At 40.4% G+C, this 17,577-nt stretch overlaps 1 protein-coding gene across 1 annotated transcript in view; it reads left to right on the forward strand.

The window, feature by feature from the left end:
• The window catches only part of LOC122738349 (actin-binding LIM protein 1-like), a 342,439-nt gene that overhangs the window by 281,293 nt on the left and 43,569 nt on the right, over nucleotides 1–17,577 (forward strand). The window contains exons 5-6 of the mRNA XM_043980400.1: nucleotides 1,840–1,966; nucleotides 5,115–5,208. Of these exons, the coding sequence (XP_043836335.1) occupies nucleotides 1,840–1,966; nucleotides 5,115–5,208 (221 nt within the window). The remainder of the gene's footprint in view (nucleotides 1–1,839; nucleotides 1,967–5,114; nucleotides 5,209–17,577) is intronic.

Consider the following 17,577-nt stretch of genomic DNA (forward strand, 5'->3'; position numbering starts at 1 on the left):
CAAACATTTATTAATCAGTAGGTGCTGTGCTAAATGCTTTGCAAATATCATCTCATTTGATCCTGACAACCTCCTGGGAGGTAGATGTTGTTATAACCCCCATTTTACAGTTCAGGACACTGAGGTAGGCAAAGATTGACTTGCCCAGGCTCACACTGCTAGTAAGTATTTGAGGCCAGAATTGAATTCAGGCCTTCCTGACTCTAGGTCTAGCGCTTTATCCACTGCAACACCTAGCTGATTCTGGAGGGAAAAGTAAACTGTCTCAACAAATAGGAAGATCAAAGAAGTGGTACTAGAATCATGTAATGAACATTCTTGCCTTTAAATTTTTTTTATTCTGAGCTTAAACAGCAAGAAACAGGAGCAAGAACATTTCTATCAAATAGAACAAGAAAAGTTTATTATCCATGAAACCATGAATTTCTTTTACATAAAGCTTATCACTAAAAAGTATGTAATAGGGGGCAGCTAGGTGGTACAATGGATAAAGCACCAGCTCTGGGTTCAGGAGGACCTGAGTTCAAATTTGACCTCAGACACATGACACTTACTAGCTGTGTGACCCTGGGCAAGTCCCTTAACCCCAACTGCTTCACCCAAAAACAAACAAACAAAAATATATAATAAATTCCACATTATTTTCAGAGCTGTCCTGCTTGTCTGTGTCTTCTTCTGAACTCCTCTTTTATTCTGTGCATTTTTTTTTAATGTTTCAGTGCTATTTGTTTCTTTCTTTTATGTTTTTTGGACCTAACAGTATCCCTTAACCTTCCCCCCTCTAAAAAGAGAAAAGCACAATCCTTGTAATAACTATGTATTAGCATATTATGGTTATGTCTAAAAATGCATGTTTCATTCTGTATCTTGAGATCATTTGTCTTCTGTCAGCCATTGGCAAGTATGTGTTATTATCAATCCTCTGTAGTCATGGACTGTCATTGCGTTGATAGAGTTTTTAACTCTTTCAAATTTGTTTTTCTTTTCAATGTTTTTAAAATATAAATCATTCCTCTGGTTTTATTCTTTTCACTCTGCATCAGTTCATATAAATCTTTACTTATTTTCTGAAAACTGTCGCTTTCATCATTTTTGTGGCACAATAGCATTCTTTTATATTCATATATCCTATTTGTTCAGCCATTTCCCTATTGATGGATGCCCACTTAGTTTCCAATTCTTTGCTACAGTTGAAAAAAAACTACTATAAATATTGTCATACAGGTGGGTCCTTTTTCCTCTTTCTTTGATTTCTTTGGGGTGTAGATCTATTGATGGTATCATTGGGTTATGGTTATGTACAACTTAATGACTTTGGGGATATAGTTTCAAATTGCTTTCCAAAATGGCTGGATCAGGGACAGCTAGGTGGCACAGTAGATAAAGCATCAGCCCTGGATTCAGGATGACCTGAGTTCAAATCCAGCCTCAGACACTTGACACTTACCAGCTATGTGACCCTGGGCAAGTCACTTAACCCTCATTGCCCTGCACCAAAAAAAAAATGGCTGGATCAAGTCACAGCTCCTCCAACAGGGTATCAGTATATCTGCCTTTCCACAGGCTCACCAACAAATGTCATCTTTGCCAAATAGATACAAAACCTAGGTTATTTTTATTTGCATCTAGTTTGTATTTCTTCAATTATTAGTCATTTGGGGTCCTGCCTTATATATTCTCTAATGTTCCACTTCCCCCAAAGTCCTTTCGCTACATGGAGTTCCATTGGAAATAAATAATAGTTTTAAGCATCAAATAAGGTATTCGTTCATTTTCTTCCTTTCAGGCTTGAGTTTTATACAACAAACATGCAGTACTTTGTTGGTTGCTGTTTTCCAGATTGTGCTGGCTGTGGCAGAGACATAAAGAATGGGCAGGCACTGCTGGCTCTGGATAAGCAATGGCACCTGGGGTGCTTTAAGTGCAAATCCTGCGGAAAAGTCCTCACCGGGGAATACATCAGCAAGTAAGAGATCTCTCACTATATGGAATCCAGAATTAACAGTGGGTTACAAAACCAAATGCTCTCAGTGGTTGACAGAGGGCATTTAATGAATGAAATCCAGCAAGAAGTACACTCATCCTCATTGAGGAGGTGTAGCATCATACATAAGGCCCTGGACTTAGAGTCAGGGAAAGCTGAGTTCAGATCCCATCTCAGATACTAACTGTATGATAAGATGCAAGTCAGTTCTTTGCATCAGTTTCTTCATCTGTAAAATGAAGAGATTATATTGAATGGCCTCTGAGGTCTCTTCCAGAGCGAAACCTATGATCCTATGAACCCATGTTCATGCCCCAACTTTCTCAAATGCCCCAGGTTTGTAGCAAACACTTTGTAATGTTGTCTCATAATTGAGTTGGGCAAGGAAGGCCAGTCCTGTTTAGAATCTTAAGCTCATGAGAGAAATCAGCACTTGAGTCCCTACAACATTCAAGGCACCAAGCCCAGCACTGAAGCTACAAAGAAAAGGCAAAAACCAGTCCCTGCTCTCAGATCTCACAGTCTAATGAGGGAGATTACATGAAACCATGTAATAGATAGACAGACAGACAGAGAAAGAGAGAGAGAGAGAAAGAAAGAAAGAAAGAGAAAGAAGAAAGAAAGAAAGAAAGAAAAAGAAAGAAAGAAAGAAAGAAAGAAAGAAAGAAAAAAGAAAGAAAGAGAGGGAAGGAAAGGAAAGGAAAGGAATGGAATAAAGATTAACAAGGACAAGGATAGGACTTTAACTGAGACTTAAAGGAAGCCAAAGAAACCAGAAGGTGGGGATGATGAGGGAGATAATTCTAGACATGGGGGAGTTGGGAGATGGAATGTCTTGTTCAAGGAATGACAAGAATATCAATTTCATTAGATTGTAGAATATGTGGAAGAGAGTAGTAAGTTATAAGGTGACTGGAAAAGCCATTTTATAAAGGTATTTAAAAATCAAAAAGAAGATTTTTATTTTTTATTTTGATGAGGCAATGGGGGTTAAGTGACTTGCCCAGGGTCACACAGCTAGTAAGTGTTAAGTGTCTGAGGTCGGATTTGAACTCAGGTCCTCCTGAATCCAGGGCTGATGCTCTATCCACTGAGCCACCTAGCTGCCCCAAAAAAGAGGATCTTATACATGTTGGTGGAAGTGTTAGGCAGCCAGTGAATTTGATTAAATAGAAAATATGTGACATGGTCAGATTACTCATATTTATTTTTTTAAATATATGCAAGATGCTTTCCTTTAAGCAGCCTTGTGTAGGTGATAGTGAAAATGTTACTGCATTTCACATATTTTCATATCTGGAAGGTGTGGTTTGGTGCACGAGAACCAGTGTACAGTCCCAGAGATGATGATTGGCAGAGACAGGTTTAGAATCCTTGGATCTCAATTTCAAATCCATTCCTCTTTGTACTGCACCAAAATGCCTCTCCATGACAGGTCTTGGGGATGTGTCTGAGCAGGCCTAGCTTTATGCATAGAGATGCAGAAAGCACTTGCCCACGTGGTAGGATTTGAGAAATGCTAAAGAAGCAACTCCCTACCCAGAAACATCTGCCCCACTGGTCTGAACAGTGGAAGAGCTAGGATTTGTCTTGAGTCTGTAAGTGCTTCTTTTGAAACACAAATAAATCATCTGGGAGGGGAAGAGTAGCACAGTAAGGCTTAATCAGTCATTAATATTTTAGCAAGAATTATCTCATCAAGGTGGATGGAAGGAATAGAGACTGGATTGATGATTTCATTGATATGGGAAAGTCAGCACCTTCTCTGAAATTTGTAGGATTGGAGAGTTGCCAGGAACACTGAGAGTTTAAGCAACATACCCAGGTTCATACCCCACCCTATTTGAACATTCTTTATTATTAACTTTATTCTGAACTTGGCAAAGAAATGGACTTTTCCATATACAAAATAGAACAGAAAAAAAAAGGATTATATGTGAAAACATCAATCCTTGCATACAGTTTGTGAGGCTTTTTAAAAAATGTAAGATATTGGGGGCAGCTAGGGGGTGCAGTGGATAAAGCACCGGCCCTGGATTCAGGAAGACCTGAATTCAAATCCGGCCTCAGCATTTGACATTTACTAGCTGTGTGACCCCGGGCAAGTCACTTAACCCTCATTGCCCTGCCCCCAAAAATGTAAAATAACATAAAGCAGAGCCTCAAAGGCTTATGGAAAATGCACCCAGGGCAGGCATGTTTTTATTGGGGAGGGCAGGCACGGAAAAAATATATTAAGATATTTAATTCAACAATTTAAGGGACTACACTGTTCAAGGCACTATGGAAAGGATATATCTAAGGGTCTGACAAGGAGACCAGGTTCAGTTGGAGGTTCCCTAGTGGAGAGCCCTGGGTTTCCATAGATCGCCATTCGTTCATTTATTCCACTAATATTTATTAAGCACCTATTGTGTGCAATGCACTCTCTAGGTGGGGCTTGGGGGAGGAATACCAAACAAGGGGTGACCCCTGCCTTTAAATAACTTACTCAAGGCCTCTGAAGGTTATGAAGATACTAAAGAAGAGGAGAATAGAGTAGACCCAGGAATAGAAGAGGAAGAAGTATAAGCCCTGGGTTGATCCCTTGCAAGACTTTTGGCTCTGGTTCTCAGGTTTTGAATTTATTAAGGTGGGCCATAGAAGCTGCTGCTACATCAAAGCAAGATAATAGGCCCACCAGTCACACACTTCCTATCCAGAAAGGTTGTGATGAGAAAGAGCAACAAGGGACCCTTTTGGGGTTCTGCAATTGTATAAACTTATATGTGCATCCATTATGAACCCAAGCTTCCACAGATGACGGGCAGTAATGCCTGTTAGTTAGATCATAAGCATAGACATTGCTGTCCTTAAGCTGCTTGGTTATTATTATCTGTATTGCAGAGGGCACTATATTCCCTCTGGCTCCTCTGGGTGTCTTGAGTGTGGGTTCTGATAGCCTCATGTGCTCTCAAGAAACAAAAATTTTTCTTAATTTTATTTTGTAGGAGAGTATGTTGGGGGAAAAGGTTTCCTTTTGTAGTTGCTGCAAGCTCTGGATTCCTGCAGGGCTATCTTCACACTCTACAGAACAGGGCTTTTAAGGAAATGGGAAGTAGATTCACACTACTTGGGCTTTCTTCTACAGGGATGGAGCTCCTTACTGTGAAAAGGACTATCAAGGGCTCTTTGGTGTCAAATGTGAAGCTTGTCACCAGTTCATCACGGGGAAAGTTTTAGAGGTAAGTGACAGATTCTTTCTCATAACCAACAGTCATGAGTTTCAGAGTTGCAGGGGCTTTCCAATGCTGCCAGAGACAACACAAAGCACCGGTCCCATATACCCACACCTCTATGGCAGAATTCAAAGGAAAATTCCACTTAACCACTTGAGATTATTTGACATCGATATCTACTGTATGAGAAAAGATTTTATTTCTCATAAGCTTTGCCTACCTATGGAGAAAAGAATGTTTCTCCATGTGACCAAGGTCTTTTTTTTTTTTTTTTGGTGATGCAATTGGGGTTAAGTGACTTGCCCAGGGTCACACAGCTAGTAAGTGTCAAGTGTCTGAGGTCGGATTTTAACTCAGGTCCTCCTGAATCCAGGGCAGGTGCTTTATGCACTGTGCCACCTAGCTGCCCCCCATGTGACCAAAGTCTTACAAGCAGCTAAGAAACCCAGCAAATTAGCCCTGGGCCTGGAGTCGGGAAGAGCAGTTCAAATCCAGCTTTCTAATACCTGTGTAACCCTGGGCAAGTCACTTATATATGTCTGCCTCAGCTTCCTCAACGGTAAAATGGGGATCAGGATAGTACCCATATCCCAGGGTTGTTGTGTGGATCAGATGAGATAACAACTGTAAAGCATTCAGCACAGTGCCTGGCACATGGGAAACACTATACAGGTGTTAGTGATCATTATCATGTTTACAAAATGAGAATCATAATAGCCCCTACCTCAGGACTGTTGTGAGCATCAACAAATTAGGTAATATTTGTAAAGCAATAAGCATAGTACTGGGCACTTAGTAGGTGCTTTATAAATGTTTATTTCCTTCCCTGCCCCTTCCCTTACAGGATTGTAGCTGCCATAAGGGTCTTATCATGATTGTCTTATAGGCATTATACAAAGTGGGTTTTTTCTGCAAACTAGAGTTTTTTGCTGTGTTGCAAAGATATCAGTTTACAGTTAGAATATATGAGAATTTAACAAAAGCAAGAGAAAAAAATCAAGGGTTTATGAGATGAAGGACAGAAAGAAAATTAGGAGAATTTTATATCAACAGCTAGAGCAGAGGAAACAGTGTTAGGCCTAGGGTAAGGGGAATAATGGGTGTGTTTGTGTATGCAGCATGCATGTACACACATAGAATGTGTACATTAAATACAATTTGATAGCCTTAGACATACAACTGGTAACAATTACAGGTAGCATTTATCTAGTGCTTCAAATTTGCAAAGCACTGTACATTTTATATCACTTGATCTGAAAAAAGAAAGGGTGAGTAAAACATGAAGAGGTAGATTCTCCGCCCTAAGAAACCCACATCCTGTGTAATGATGAACACCCTGAGTATATTGCGTCTCTCTAGGTGTGGCTGCTCCAGGCAGGACAGTTTGGGGTCACCTTTTCTCCCTTGTTGCCTCTTCCTGATGGTCTATCTGTGGGTAGTGATGACATCGTCACTTGCATTCATAATGAAACCTCTGTGTTCAGGAGATTTAGCTAAGTGCTGAAGGATTAAAAACAAGCAGACCCTGCCCACAAGGAACTTCTAGTCCAATATAAGGATAAGACATGGACAGAAATCACTATGGCAGACGTCAGAATGTGATTGTTGTATAGGGGTGGCATGGGGTCCCACCTACTGCAGAAGGCTGCTTGGTGTGCATGTTTCTTTGCCCCCATGAAAAGTAAAGATTACCCTACTTAGAACATACCCACACCCAACTCTCAGGGTGGATATTGTAGATGGCAGATCAAGACGAAGGTGGAGCAGGAAGTCTAACAGCCAGAACCATGTCTGGACTGACAGCAAGAAAGACTCCTTGACTAATTTTACCTGTCACCTGGAACTATATGAATATAATCAGATTTAATCATCAAACTTCACAGGGCAGAGAAAGTCATTTCAGAAGGGTTCTCTGAGCTATTATCATTAATAGTATATCAATAAGCATTTGCTTTTAATTTTACTTTATATGCCATATTTTAACTCTTTACTATTTTATTAAATCACAAATAAATGACCACCTCTAATGTCCTTTCCAGCTCTTAATTTGTGATCTTAATATGAGTTGATATTTATGATTTCTTAAAATGGTTTACAAAATGTTTATATGTACTATCTCATGGATCTTCTTCACCATAAGTCCTATTAACTGGGCAGGGCTGGTATTATAATTCTCATTTCATTTATGAAGGAACAGAGGCTCAAAGATGGATCAGGATGTTTCCCAACTTCCCCTTGATGGGATTCTCCAACAGAGGGCTAGTTTTGATTTTTAAATTTCCAGCAGACCTTGGGTCACTTTCTTTCAAAGAATTCCACAAGTGTCTCAGAATCACAGAATCTGGGAGTTTGGAAAGGGGCCTCAGTGGCCATTTAAGTCCAACCCACACACTGAAAGAATCCCTCTTTACACCTCCCACCCCTTGCTCTTGGGGCTTCCTCTTGAGGCCAAAAAGGGGCAGCTAGGTGGCGCAGTGGATAAAGCACCAGCCCTGGATTCAGGAGGACCTGAGTTCAAATTTGGCCTCAGACACTTGACACTTACTAGCTGTGTGACCTTGGGCAAGTCACTTAAGCCCCATTGCCCTGCAAAAAAAACCAAAACAAAACAAAACAAAAAGAATAAATCTCATCTCTTTTCCAGGTAATAGCCCATCTCAAACATAAAGATAGCTCTCGTGTTTACCCCAAGACTTTTCTTCACCAGGTTAAACAAGCCCAGTCCCTTCAGCAAGGTTACAGTCAGCCTTGTAGTCGGTGATAGAAAAACCCAATTGATTACACTGAGGGATAGCCCCATGTATGTTGGGGAATCATTGCCACACAACCCTTTATTCAGTTGGCCAGGACTGACTCCACCTGCCTTGTATCTAGCATTGTATGTTTTCAGCACAGAGCTACATATGAAGCTGTGGATTTTCAATAAATTCTTTTGCTGATGATGGTTCTAGACTTCATTGGTAATTATAGGAAAACTGCTTCCCCTAAACTGGAATGACCATAAATAGCATATAACACCATTTCTGTTGTGGGGGAATGACCATAAATAGCATATAACACCATTTCTATTATGGGGGACTAGAGGTTTGATCTTCTGTATGGTAGAAATAAAATTGGGAGGAAAAAAAAGATGAGCTGAGAAATTTAAAAAAAAATTTAAAGCACACACACACAGAGAAATAGACCATAGTATTCCAGATGCTAGTAGTATCTGGATAGTATCCCAGATATGACTCTATGGGGCACAAGAAGGAGAAACTGAATATATCCCACAGATCTTACAGAGAACTTAGCAAAAGGGAAAAGATGTGTGGCCTCCCTTGGGGAAATGAGTTTGCTTTGGGCTAGTACCATCCAAGTTTGTAAATGGTTCCCCAAACAGGTTTTTAGTTTACTTTCAGTTTGGACAATTTGCTGTAATAGCTGCAAGAAGGAATGTCCGATACAAAACTGCTTCTAAACACATAACCATTTTGAAGAAAAATGTGTCTGAGTATGTTTTCTCTAGGAAGTCAAATTGCCCCAGGGATCACTGTACCTTCAGAGTATTTTATCAAATCCTAGGACTTGGGATTTGAGGGAAAGCAGCTCTGACTGACCATGAGGTTTTTGTATGATACCATTCTACTGGGTGCTGCTGTCACCCCACATGAGATTCACAATCCACCCCACTGGCATCTTGCCCTGCTCACATGGGTGTACCCTGTGTGATTGTCAAACAATGATGCAGTGCAGCCAGTTTGGCCACGTTGCCTTTATAATAAATAGTACAGCTCATGCTCTGAACATCCCACCCCCTCCCTCCCACACACCTCCCACCTTGCCCAGCCTTTTCCTCTTTTCTCCTGCCCACCAGCACTGGTGAAAGAAGCACTTGAAAATGCAATTATAAGATTGAAGGCCACGTCCATTTGATAGTTCGACAGGTGGCAGCAATAGCAGCTCCAAAGGAAATGGAAGAAAACAGCTGAGCTGCTTGGGAGAAATGGTAAATACTAGACAGATACTTGGGCACACCCCTTTTCTAATATTTTATAATGAGGTTTGAAGCTGGTGTTTTTGAGTTCCCACAGGGCCACAGGAGTCCTACACTTGGCACTGATGAACTCAGATTTGATATAGCCTTGAGCCAGAGGGGGTATAGCAGATCAAAAATTGCCTTTCTCATGGGAGGAGCTAAGAATCAGGTGGTATAGTGGAAGGGATGCTAGAACTCAAGCACCTCATCTCCTCTACTAGCTAGCTGTGGTTAACTCCTCTGGGCCTCCGTTTCCTTCCTCATTTGTAAAAAAATAAAAATAAATCCGCAGCGGGTGGGATTATCATACTAGAGGGGGTTGAAAGGCAACTTCTGGCTCAGTAACTGCATAACCTATGACTGGAGTGTCATTTGTTTAAGGGCTCACAGCCCAGGGGAAGCAGCAGTGGAGTTCAGACACATGCTAGCCATGGAATTTTAAGTAAGTCTTTTCACTTTTCCATCCTATGATCTCATCTGCAAAATGGGGATGATTATACTACCTAAGTGCCAGGGCTTTTCTGAGGAAAGACCAAAACACTCTACATGGTATGCTCCAAGGCTTAAGCTGACTTTGGGAATGCCCTGTTTATCTGAGGGATTGAATAATTGAGCTGGAAGTAACATACCTTAATTGAGAGGCATTGTGAATTCCCACAGACAAATCAGAGAGATGGTGGAGTCTCTAGAATGCTGGACTTAAAGACCTGAGTTCAAATTCTACCTTAATTTTTCAGCTATGTGACTCTGGACAAGTCACTTAGCTTCTTTCAGACTCTTCATCTTTAAAAAGGGGGTAACGATAACACCCTCCTCACAAGGTTGTTATGAGAATCAGATGTGTTTTATATGTAAAGTACTTTGCAAACCCTAAAGTGGTATGCTGTTGTTGTTGTTGTTGTTGTTGTTGTTGTTGTTGTTATTCATCCTTATTGTATGAGACAAGGTCTTTTATTTAGTATACACTCCATAAAATTTTAGCAAATTGAACAGGACTAAAGGTAAAAGAGAGGATTATCAATTGTTACCTCCCATACAAAAACATTTCTGGATCTCCTCTCCCCTTAATTGTTGATGTTCTCTCCCTCCTCAGAGGAAGCTGGGTTGAATAATGAATAAAGTACTGGCCTTATGTTTCAAGAAGTCCTGAGTTTGAATCCTACTTCAGTTACTATCTGTGTGGCCCAGAGCTGCTTAACCTCTGGAAGTCTCATCTTCCTCAACTCTAAAGTAGGGATGATGATAGTACCTACGCCATAGGGTAGCTGTGAAAAATCAAATAAGAAAATATGTGTAAAGTACTTTACAAATCTTAAAGCATTATATAAATCCTAGCTATCATTATTTTCATTATAAAATTACCTTGTATTTATCTATGTAAGGAAGGAAATAGACACTTCCCTTTAAGCACAGATATGTGTCATGTCTAATGCTAAGCACTTTACAAATATTATCTCATTTCATCTTCAAAACAGTCCTGGGAAGTAGGAGATATTATTATCCCTATTCTCTAGTTAAGGCAGCTCTATATACACGGTATATCCTTCCAGTAGAACGGGTTTCATTTTTACTTTTGCCCCATTGTCAAGTACACTTACCTTGCATATAGTAGGCACTCAAATTTTGAGTCAGTTGAATTCAGGACCAAAGTTAAACTATTTTCTCCTCAACTATGATGTGAACATTGTGTAGTAGAAAAAAAACTTACTTCCCTAGGTACTTGTTCATTGTTTCTCACCATCCTCTCCCCAAATCACTCACTATGCATGCTGGGGGGGGGGGGTCTGCATGCCAGTACCAAACTCATTTCCTTTAGTGACAAAAAAAAAATAACCAAAGTCATTTTTTGAGGTAGCTCAAAACAGTGATGGTTATTTAATTCCTTCTAAGTGGCCACTAGTCACAGAATCAAATTTAAAAGTAGGGAATCCTTCTTGAACCCATGCAACAGTAAGGTAAAGCTCTGGGGACAAGGAAGTATGTACACCTTGAGAGAATGATATTTGTTCTGCCCTCCTCCCTACCAGAAAGATGAGAATGTATTCTGGGTAAGTGGTGAGGGAAGAGGAAGATGAGAAGGGGAGGAGGGTTGCAGGATTTCTCTAGGTACCTCCTTCTTTGTTTATCTTATCTTAAATTTTGTCACAACCCGCAAAATTTTCTCTATAGGAAGCACTTGCTAGAGAGGGCCATGTTTCTTTTTCTTTTGTTTTTTTTAGTGAGGCAATTGGGATTAAGTGACTTGCCCAGGGTCACACAGCTAGTAAGTGTTAAGTGTCTGAGGTCAGATTTGAACTCAGGCACTCCTGACTCCAGGGCTGGTGCTCTATCCACTGCGCCACCTAGCTGCCCCGAGGGCCATGTTTCTTAATCTCCACTCCAGTTTCTTTCTTTCTTTCTTTCTTTCTTTCTTTCTTTCTTTCTTTCTTTCTTTCTTCTTTCTTTCTTTTTTCTTTCTTTCTTTCTTTCTTTTTCTCTTTCTTTCTTTCTTTAATAATTTGTTGTTTTGTTTTTAAGAGGAGGTGTTAAAAAAAGACATGTTTAACCTGACCCATCAATTGGGAGCCATAAACTAAACATCATTTAAAATTGGGATTTGATTCGTTCTGCTTGTCCCCAAAGGGCAGAAACTAGGAGCCAGGGGTTAGACGCTGTGGAGGGGCAGATTTAGGTTCTACATAATGAAAAACCTCGTAATGACTGGAACCATCCAAAAGTAGAATGATTTGCCTCAAGAGGAATTTGGTTCCCCTACTTGGAGGTTTTCAAGCAAAGTCTGGATGACTAATTGATGGGTATCATGCGGAAAGAATTCTTATTCCAATACAAATTGGAATAGATGGGCACTGGAGTTCCTCCTCCTTCTGATATCCTGAGATCCATATGTAAGGATATTTGGGGTTTGCAGATTACTTTCTGTCTCCATCTCTTCTAGTTAAGCTGTACTCTGCGGTCACAATGTATAAGATGCATAGTATCGCCACCCTCTCAGAGCAGGAATTTTTCCTCTCCCCTTTGAAATGTGCAGGGAAACTTTACAGACTACAGGTGTCTAAAGCCAAGACAAAGGTGGAATTGGATGGCATCCATTCATTGCTGCTTCTCCTTCCCTCCCTATTGCAGTGTGTTAGTTCTCCTCAAAGAACCTTCCCAGATCATTGATTTCCCTCCCCACATACAAGTTGTTATGTGTCGGCTTCACAAAGGAAGGCAAACAGGAGACTGATGTGTGTGTGTGTGTGTGTGTGTGTGTGTGTGTGTGTCAATTGGGGTTAAGTGACTTGCCCAGGGTCACACAGCTAATAAGTGTCAAGTGTCTGAGGTCAGATTTGAACTCAGGTCCTCCTGAATCCAGGCCTGGTGCTCTATCCACTGTGCCACCTAGCTGCCCGTGACTGATTTTTTTTTTAACAATATGAAAACAAAACAAATGAAGATGCAGGCATTTTTCCAAATACTTAAGAAGGGACTAAAGATAAAGGTCAACATCAAACTGAAAATCAGTGACCTCATATAATGAATTTATCAGACACTTTGTGGTTACAGAGTTTGTTCTCATTTTAGATTTCCCATGACCCCATAAGGTAGCTAGTGTAACATTTACCTCCATTTTACACCTAAGAAAAATAGATGTTAAGGGTGGTGAAATGACTTGCTCAAAGTCACTCACCAAAGGGTGGAACCAGGATTCAAGCCCACTTCTCTGGATTCAGAGGCTAACACTCATTACAATATGTATCTTTTTTTGTGTAGAGGAAGCCACTGGCCTGGAAGGAAAATTCCAAGCATTCAGAACTCACCTAGGGAAAGTCTCTGCCCACTTCTCCTATCTGTCCTTTGATCTCTGAGTAAGCTCATTTACAATTCCCTTTCCTAGGGCAGTGATCTACTAGAACCAGCTCCTACCAGCTAGCCAGAGCCTATTATTAAATTTTCATTGAGAGCATTTAAACCCCAGAAATGGGCAAATGCTACAAATCAGGGCTTGATTTATTGTTTTGTTTTTTTTCCAAAAATAATTTTTCTCCCTCTTTGTTTGACCAGTTTTCTCTGTCACTCTATCTAGAAAGTAATTTCATCTGCTTGCTTTTTTTTTTTTCAGTAAGACAGTATATTTTTATGGAATATATTATACATGTGTGTAATGTTCGGAATCTCTGGCTAGAAATGCTTCGTGGCTTTTATGATGGTTTGAGGTACTATAAAATGTGAAAATGAGATTTTCCTAACCTTTGCTCAAACACAATCCACCTTGAACTTATCTCCAGTGGGGACCAGTTGAACCCTAACTCATCTTTCATTAGAAAAAATAATCTAAAGGAGTAGGTTAAAATCATATCAGCTGGTCTCCTGGTGTGTAAGAAATAGAGTTATACATTGATTCAACATGTCTCTCCAGGTTTTCTGAAGGATTAAAAGCCCTTATTTTAGGGCTATGTTTCTAGTTTGATTATAACTCCCAATTCAAAAAGGGCAAGAACCATTGTGTGTGTTGGCCCCATGAAATGAATTTACTTACAGACTGTTGGCATGAGATTTAGGCAACCCATTTTTGTACAAGTAAATCATTTTTCAAGTGTTAAAAAGACAATACCTTGTAAATAGAATTAGACAGTGAATATATCTTGGTAAAGGGCTAGTCTATTATCTGGCATGAGGAAAACATAGGTTATCCATGATAACTGCGAAGGAATGTAATCTTTTTGTCGCCAGTGAAGATGTAATTAACGAAGGACAAGATGGCATGACAACTTCTCTTATTTTTTGCCCTGCTTGGCTTAGACACACAAAGCAGAAAGTAACAGCCCATGTTTATAAAGAAAACTAATTACATTCTACTCATTCCTATTGTGCTCAGTATAATTTATGTGTTCCAACATGATCATGGCCCCAAATATTTGAAGGCTAGGAAAAAAGAAAAGAAGTAAACTTCATCTCATACTGTGTTTGGGACATAAGCAATTTTGGTCCATGAGCCAATAGGGACAGTTAACAGTGATAATATTTTATATTTGAAAAATGCATTTATTTTTTCAATGTTCTTTTACTTTTAAAAATTTTGCTTGATTTTTACACTGACTTTGTAAATTAAATGGCAAAGATAAGACCCAAGAACATCAGGATAGGCCACAATAGCAAGTTGAACTGAATGTATTGAAAATAAACAATGAGCCACTCTTGGTTCCAAAAATCAACTTCAGAATTATAAAACAGGATGCTAAGGACCTTGACCACATGGCTTGCCCTCAGAGGCCTTCACCTCATGGCGGAGCTTTTCTACAATTATCACCAATTTGGAGTTCATGGTTGAAGCAGGCTGGTGACGGAGGACTTGAGGAGGAACCAGACAAGGCTGGAACTCTAGACTAGAGCCAAGATGGTGGAGGAAAGGCAGTGAGCTCCCAAACTCATGACACAATCGCTCCAAAAAACATCCAAATAACGCCATAGGAAAATGCCCGAAGCAATAAAACTCACAGAAGAATGTGCTGAAATCATCTTCTAACCAAGAACAGCTTGGAAGGTCAGAAGGAGGGAGCTGCTGTGCTAATACAGGAGTCAAGCCCAACCCCACAGTCACCCTGACACAGATCCAGTCCCAGGAAGGCCTAAGAAGAGAAACAGACCCCCAGAGCCTCTGAATCAGCTGAAGCACCAGTGTTGTCTGAAACTAAGCTCACAGTCTGGTGAGTGGGCTGAGCCCTGGGCAGGGGGGAGGCCACAGGGGTATATGCTGGTGCTAAGGCAGAACTTGGATTTTACATCCCTGCTGAGAACCAGGAGGTAGGCTCAAGTAGCAGTGGCCCAGGTGGGGGAGGGACACAGGCTCGTCGGAGCTAACAACCACAACACACAAAGCTGGTTGATTAGCAAGTTGGTCTGGGGGTCATCTAAGGACCAGGGAACAGGCCAGGTGAGGGAAGAACCTGATTCTCCTTAAATCATACCACCTGGGACTTCTTAAGCTTGGGATACTGCAGCCTGGAAACAGTGCCCCACTTTAAGGAGCTAAAAGTCAAGTAAAAGAAGGGCAAGATGAGCAGACAGAGAAAGGTGAGGACCATAGAAAGTTTCTTCAGTAACAAGGAAGACCAAGGGGCACCCTCAGAGAAGATGTCAAATCAGGGCCCCTATATCTAAAGCTTCCAAGAAAAATATGAATGGTCTCAGGCCCATAGAGGAGCTCAAAAAGGACTTTGAAGATAAAGTTAGAGAGGTAGAGGAAAAAATGGAAAGAGAAATGAGGGTGATGCAGGAAAGACATGAAGAAAAAAGTCAACAGCTTGAAAAGTCAAATTGGCCAAATGGAAAGAGGAGGTACAAAAGCTCTCTGAAGAAAATAAGTGCCTAAAATTAGGATTGAACAATGGAAGCTCAGTGACTTTATGAGAAACCAAACACAAATAAAGCAAATCCAAATGAATAAAAAAAGAGGGCAATGTGAAATATCTTCTGGGAAAAACTGCAGACCTGGAAAATAGAGTCCAGGAGAGATCATTTGAAAATTATTGGTTCTACCTGAAAACCATGATCAAGGAAAGAGCTTAGACACCATCTTCCAAGATATTCTCAGGGGAAAATTGCCCTGAAATTCTAGAAGAAGAATCTAAATAGAAATTGAAAGAATCCTACCCGATCACCTCCACAGAACGAGATCCCAAAAAGGGAAAACTCCTAGGAATATATAGCCAAATTCCAGAGCTCTCAGGTGCAAGAGAGAAATATGCAAGCTAGACCAAAAAGAAAGAATTCAAGTACTGTGGAGCCCCAGTCAGGATAGCACAAGATCTAGCAGCTTCTACATTAGAAGGACCGTAGGGCATGGAATATGATATTCCAAAGGGCAAAGGAAATGGGATTACAACCAGAATCACCTACCCAGAAAAACTCAGGCATAATCTTTCAGTGGAAAAAATAGGGACTTTAATGAAAAAGAAGACTTTAAGATATTTGTGATGAAAAGACCTGAACTGAATGGCAAATTTGACTTTCAAATACAAGACCCTAGAGAACCATAAAAAAATTGGAGCTGGGGCACATACCTGGGGTCGTGCAGTGGGTGACTGTCTTATGTCTGAGGCTGGGTTTTGGCTGAGATCACTGGTCCAGGGGTGATGCTTTGTCCTCTGTGTCACTTACCTAGGTGATGACATCTTTAGGGGTCAATTGAGGGGTGAAGGGAATTCACTGGGAGAGGGGGAAGGGCAGAGGTGAAATCCTACATGAAAGAAACAGGAAAAGGCTTATGGATTGGGGGAAGAGATGGGAGAGGCAGCAAGGCAGTAAGTGATTTTACACTCATCAGAAAAAGACTCGAAGACCTTAAACTCATAAGAGCGGCCTCAAGGAGGGACTAACACACATACCCAATTAGGTGGAGTAATCTGTTTAATCTGGGCAGTAAATGAGCCTAACACTCTTCAGAATTGGCTCAAAGACCTCAATCTCATTAGAATTGGCTCCTTTAGGTTTCTGGAAGGTTTATAAGACAATAATGTACACACTCAATTGGGTGGAGTAATCTCTCTAACCTGCAGGAAATAGGAGGGGAAGGGGATAAAGAGAGAGGGGCAAAAGAAGGGAGGGCAGAGTGGGGGAGGGGACGACAGAAGCAAATCTCTTTTGAAGAGTGATAGGATGAAAGAAGATGGATAATAGAATAAATATCATGGGGGAAGGGAATAGAATGGAAGGGAAACAGTTTAACAATAGTAATCATGAAAAAGAGAAAAGGGGAGAAAATTGTACAAAAAATATTTATAGCAACTCTTGGTGGAGGCTAAGAATTGAGAATTCAGGGAATATCCATCAATTGAGGAATGATGGAAAAATCTGTGTTATATGATTGTAGTGGAATGGTCTTGTGCTACAGGAAATGACAAACAGGATGATCCTGAAAAACCTGGAAAGACTAATGAACATCCATGTATAGTGAAGTGAGCAGAGCTGGAAGGATGTTGTGCATAGTGACAGCAGTATTGTTCAATTAGCAATTGTGAATGACTTAACTACTCTCAGCAGTGCAATGACCCAAGACAATCCCAAGGAACTAATGAAGAAGTTTACTATGCACCCCTATAGAAAGAACTGATAAAAAGAACATTTGTGGATTGTACATATATAGCCTGGTTGCAATCTTGTGGAGGGGGAGGAAAGGGAAGGAGAAAAATTTGGAACGCTAAATCTTATGAAAATGAATGTTGAAAACTACCCTTACATGTAACTGGAAAATAAAAGTAAATGTTTGTTGCTAAAAAAAAAATTATTAAAAAAAAAAAGAATTATAAAACAAAGGAGACAACCATTTTTATGAAAAAAGCTGGGGGGGGGGGGGCAGCTAGTTGGCGCAGTGGATA

This window comes from Dromiciops gliroides, chromosome 2 (genome assembly GCF_019393635.1).
Source record: "Dromiciops gliroides isolate mDroGli1 chromosome 2, mDroGli1.pri, whole genome shotgun sequence".
In the NCBI taxonomy this organism is placed as follows: domain Eukaryota; kingdom Metazoa; phylum Chordata; class Mammalia; order Microbiotheria; family Microbiotheriidae; genus Dromiciops; species Dromiciops gliroides.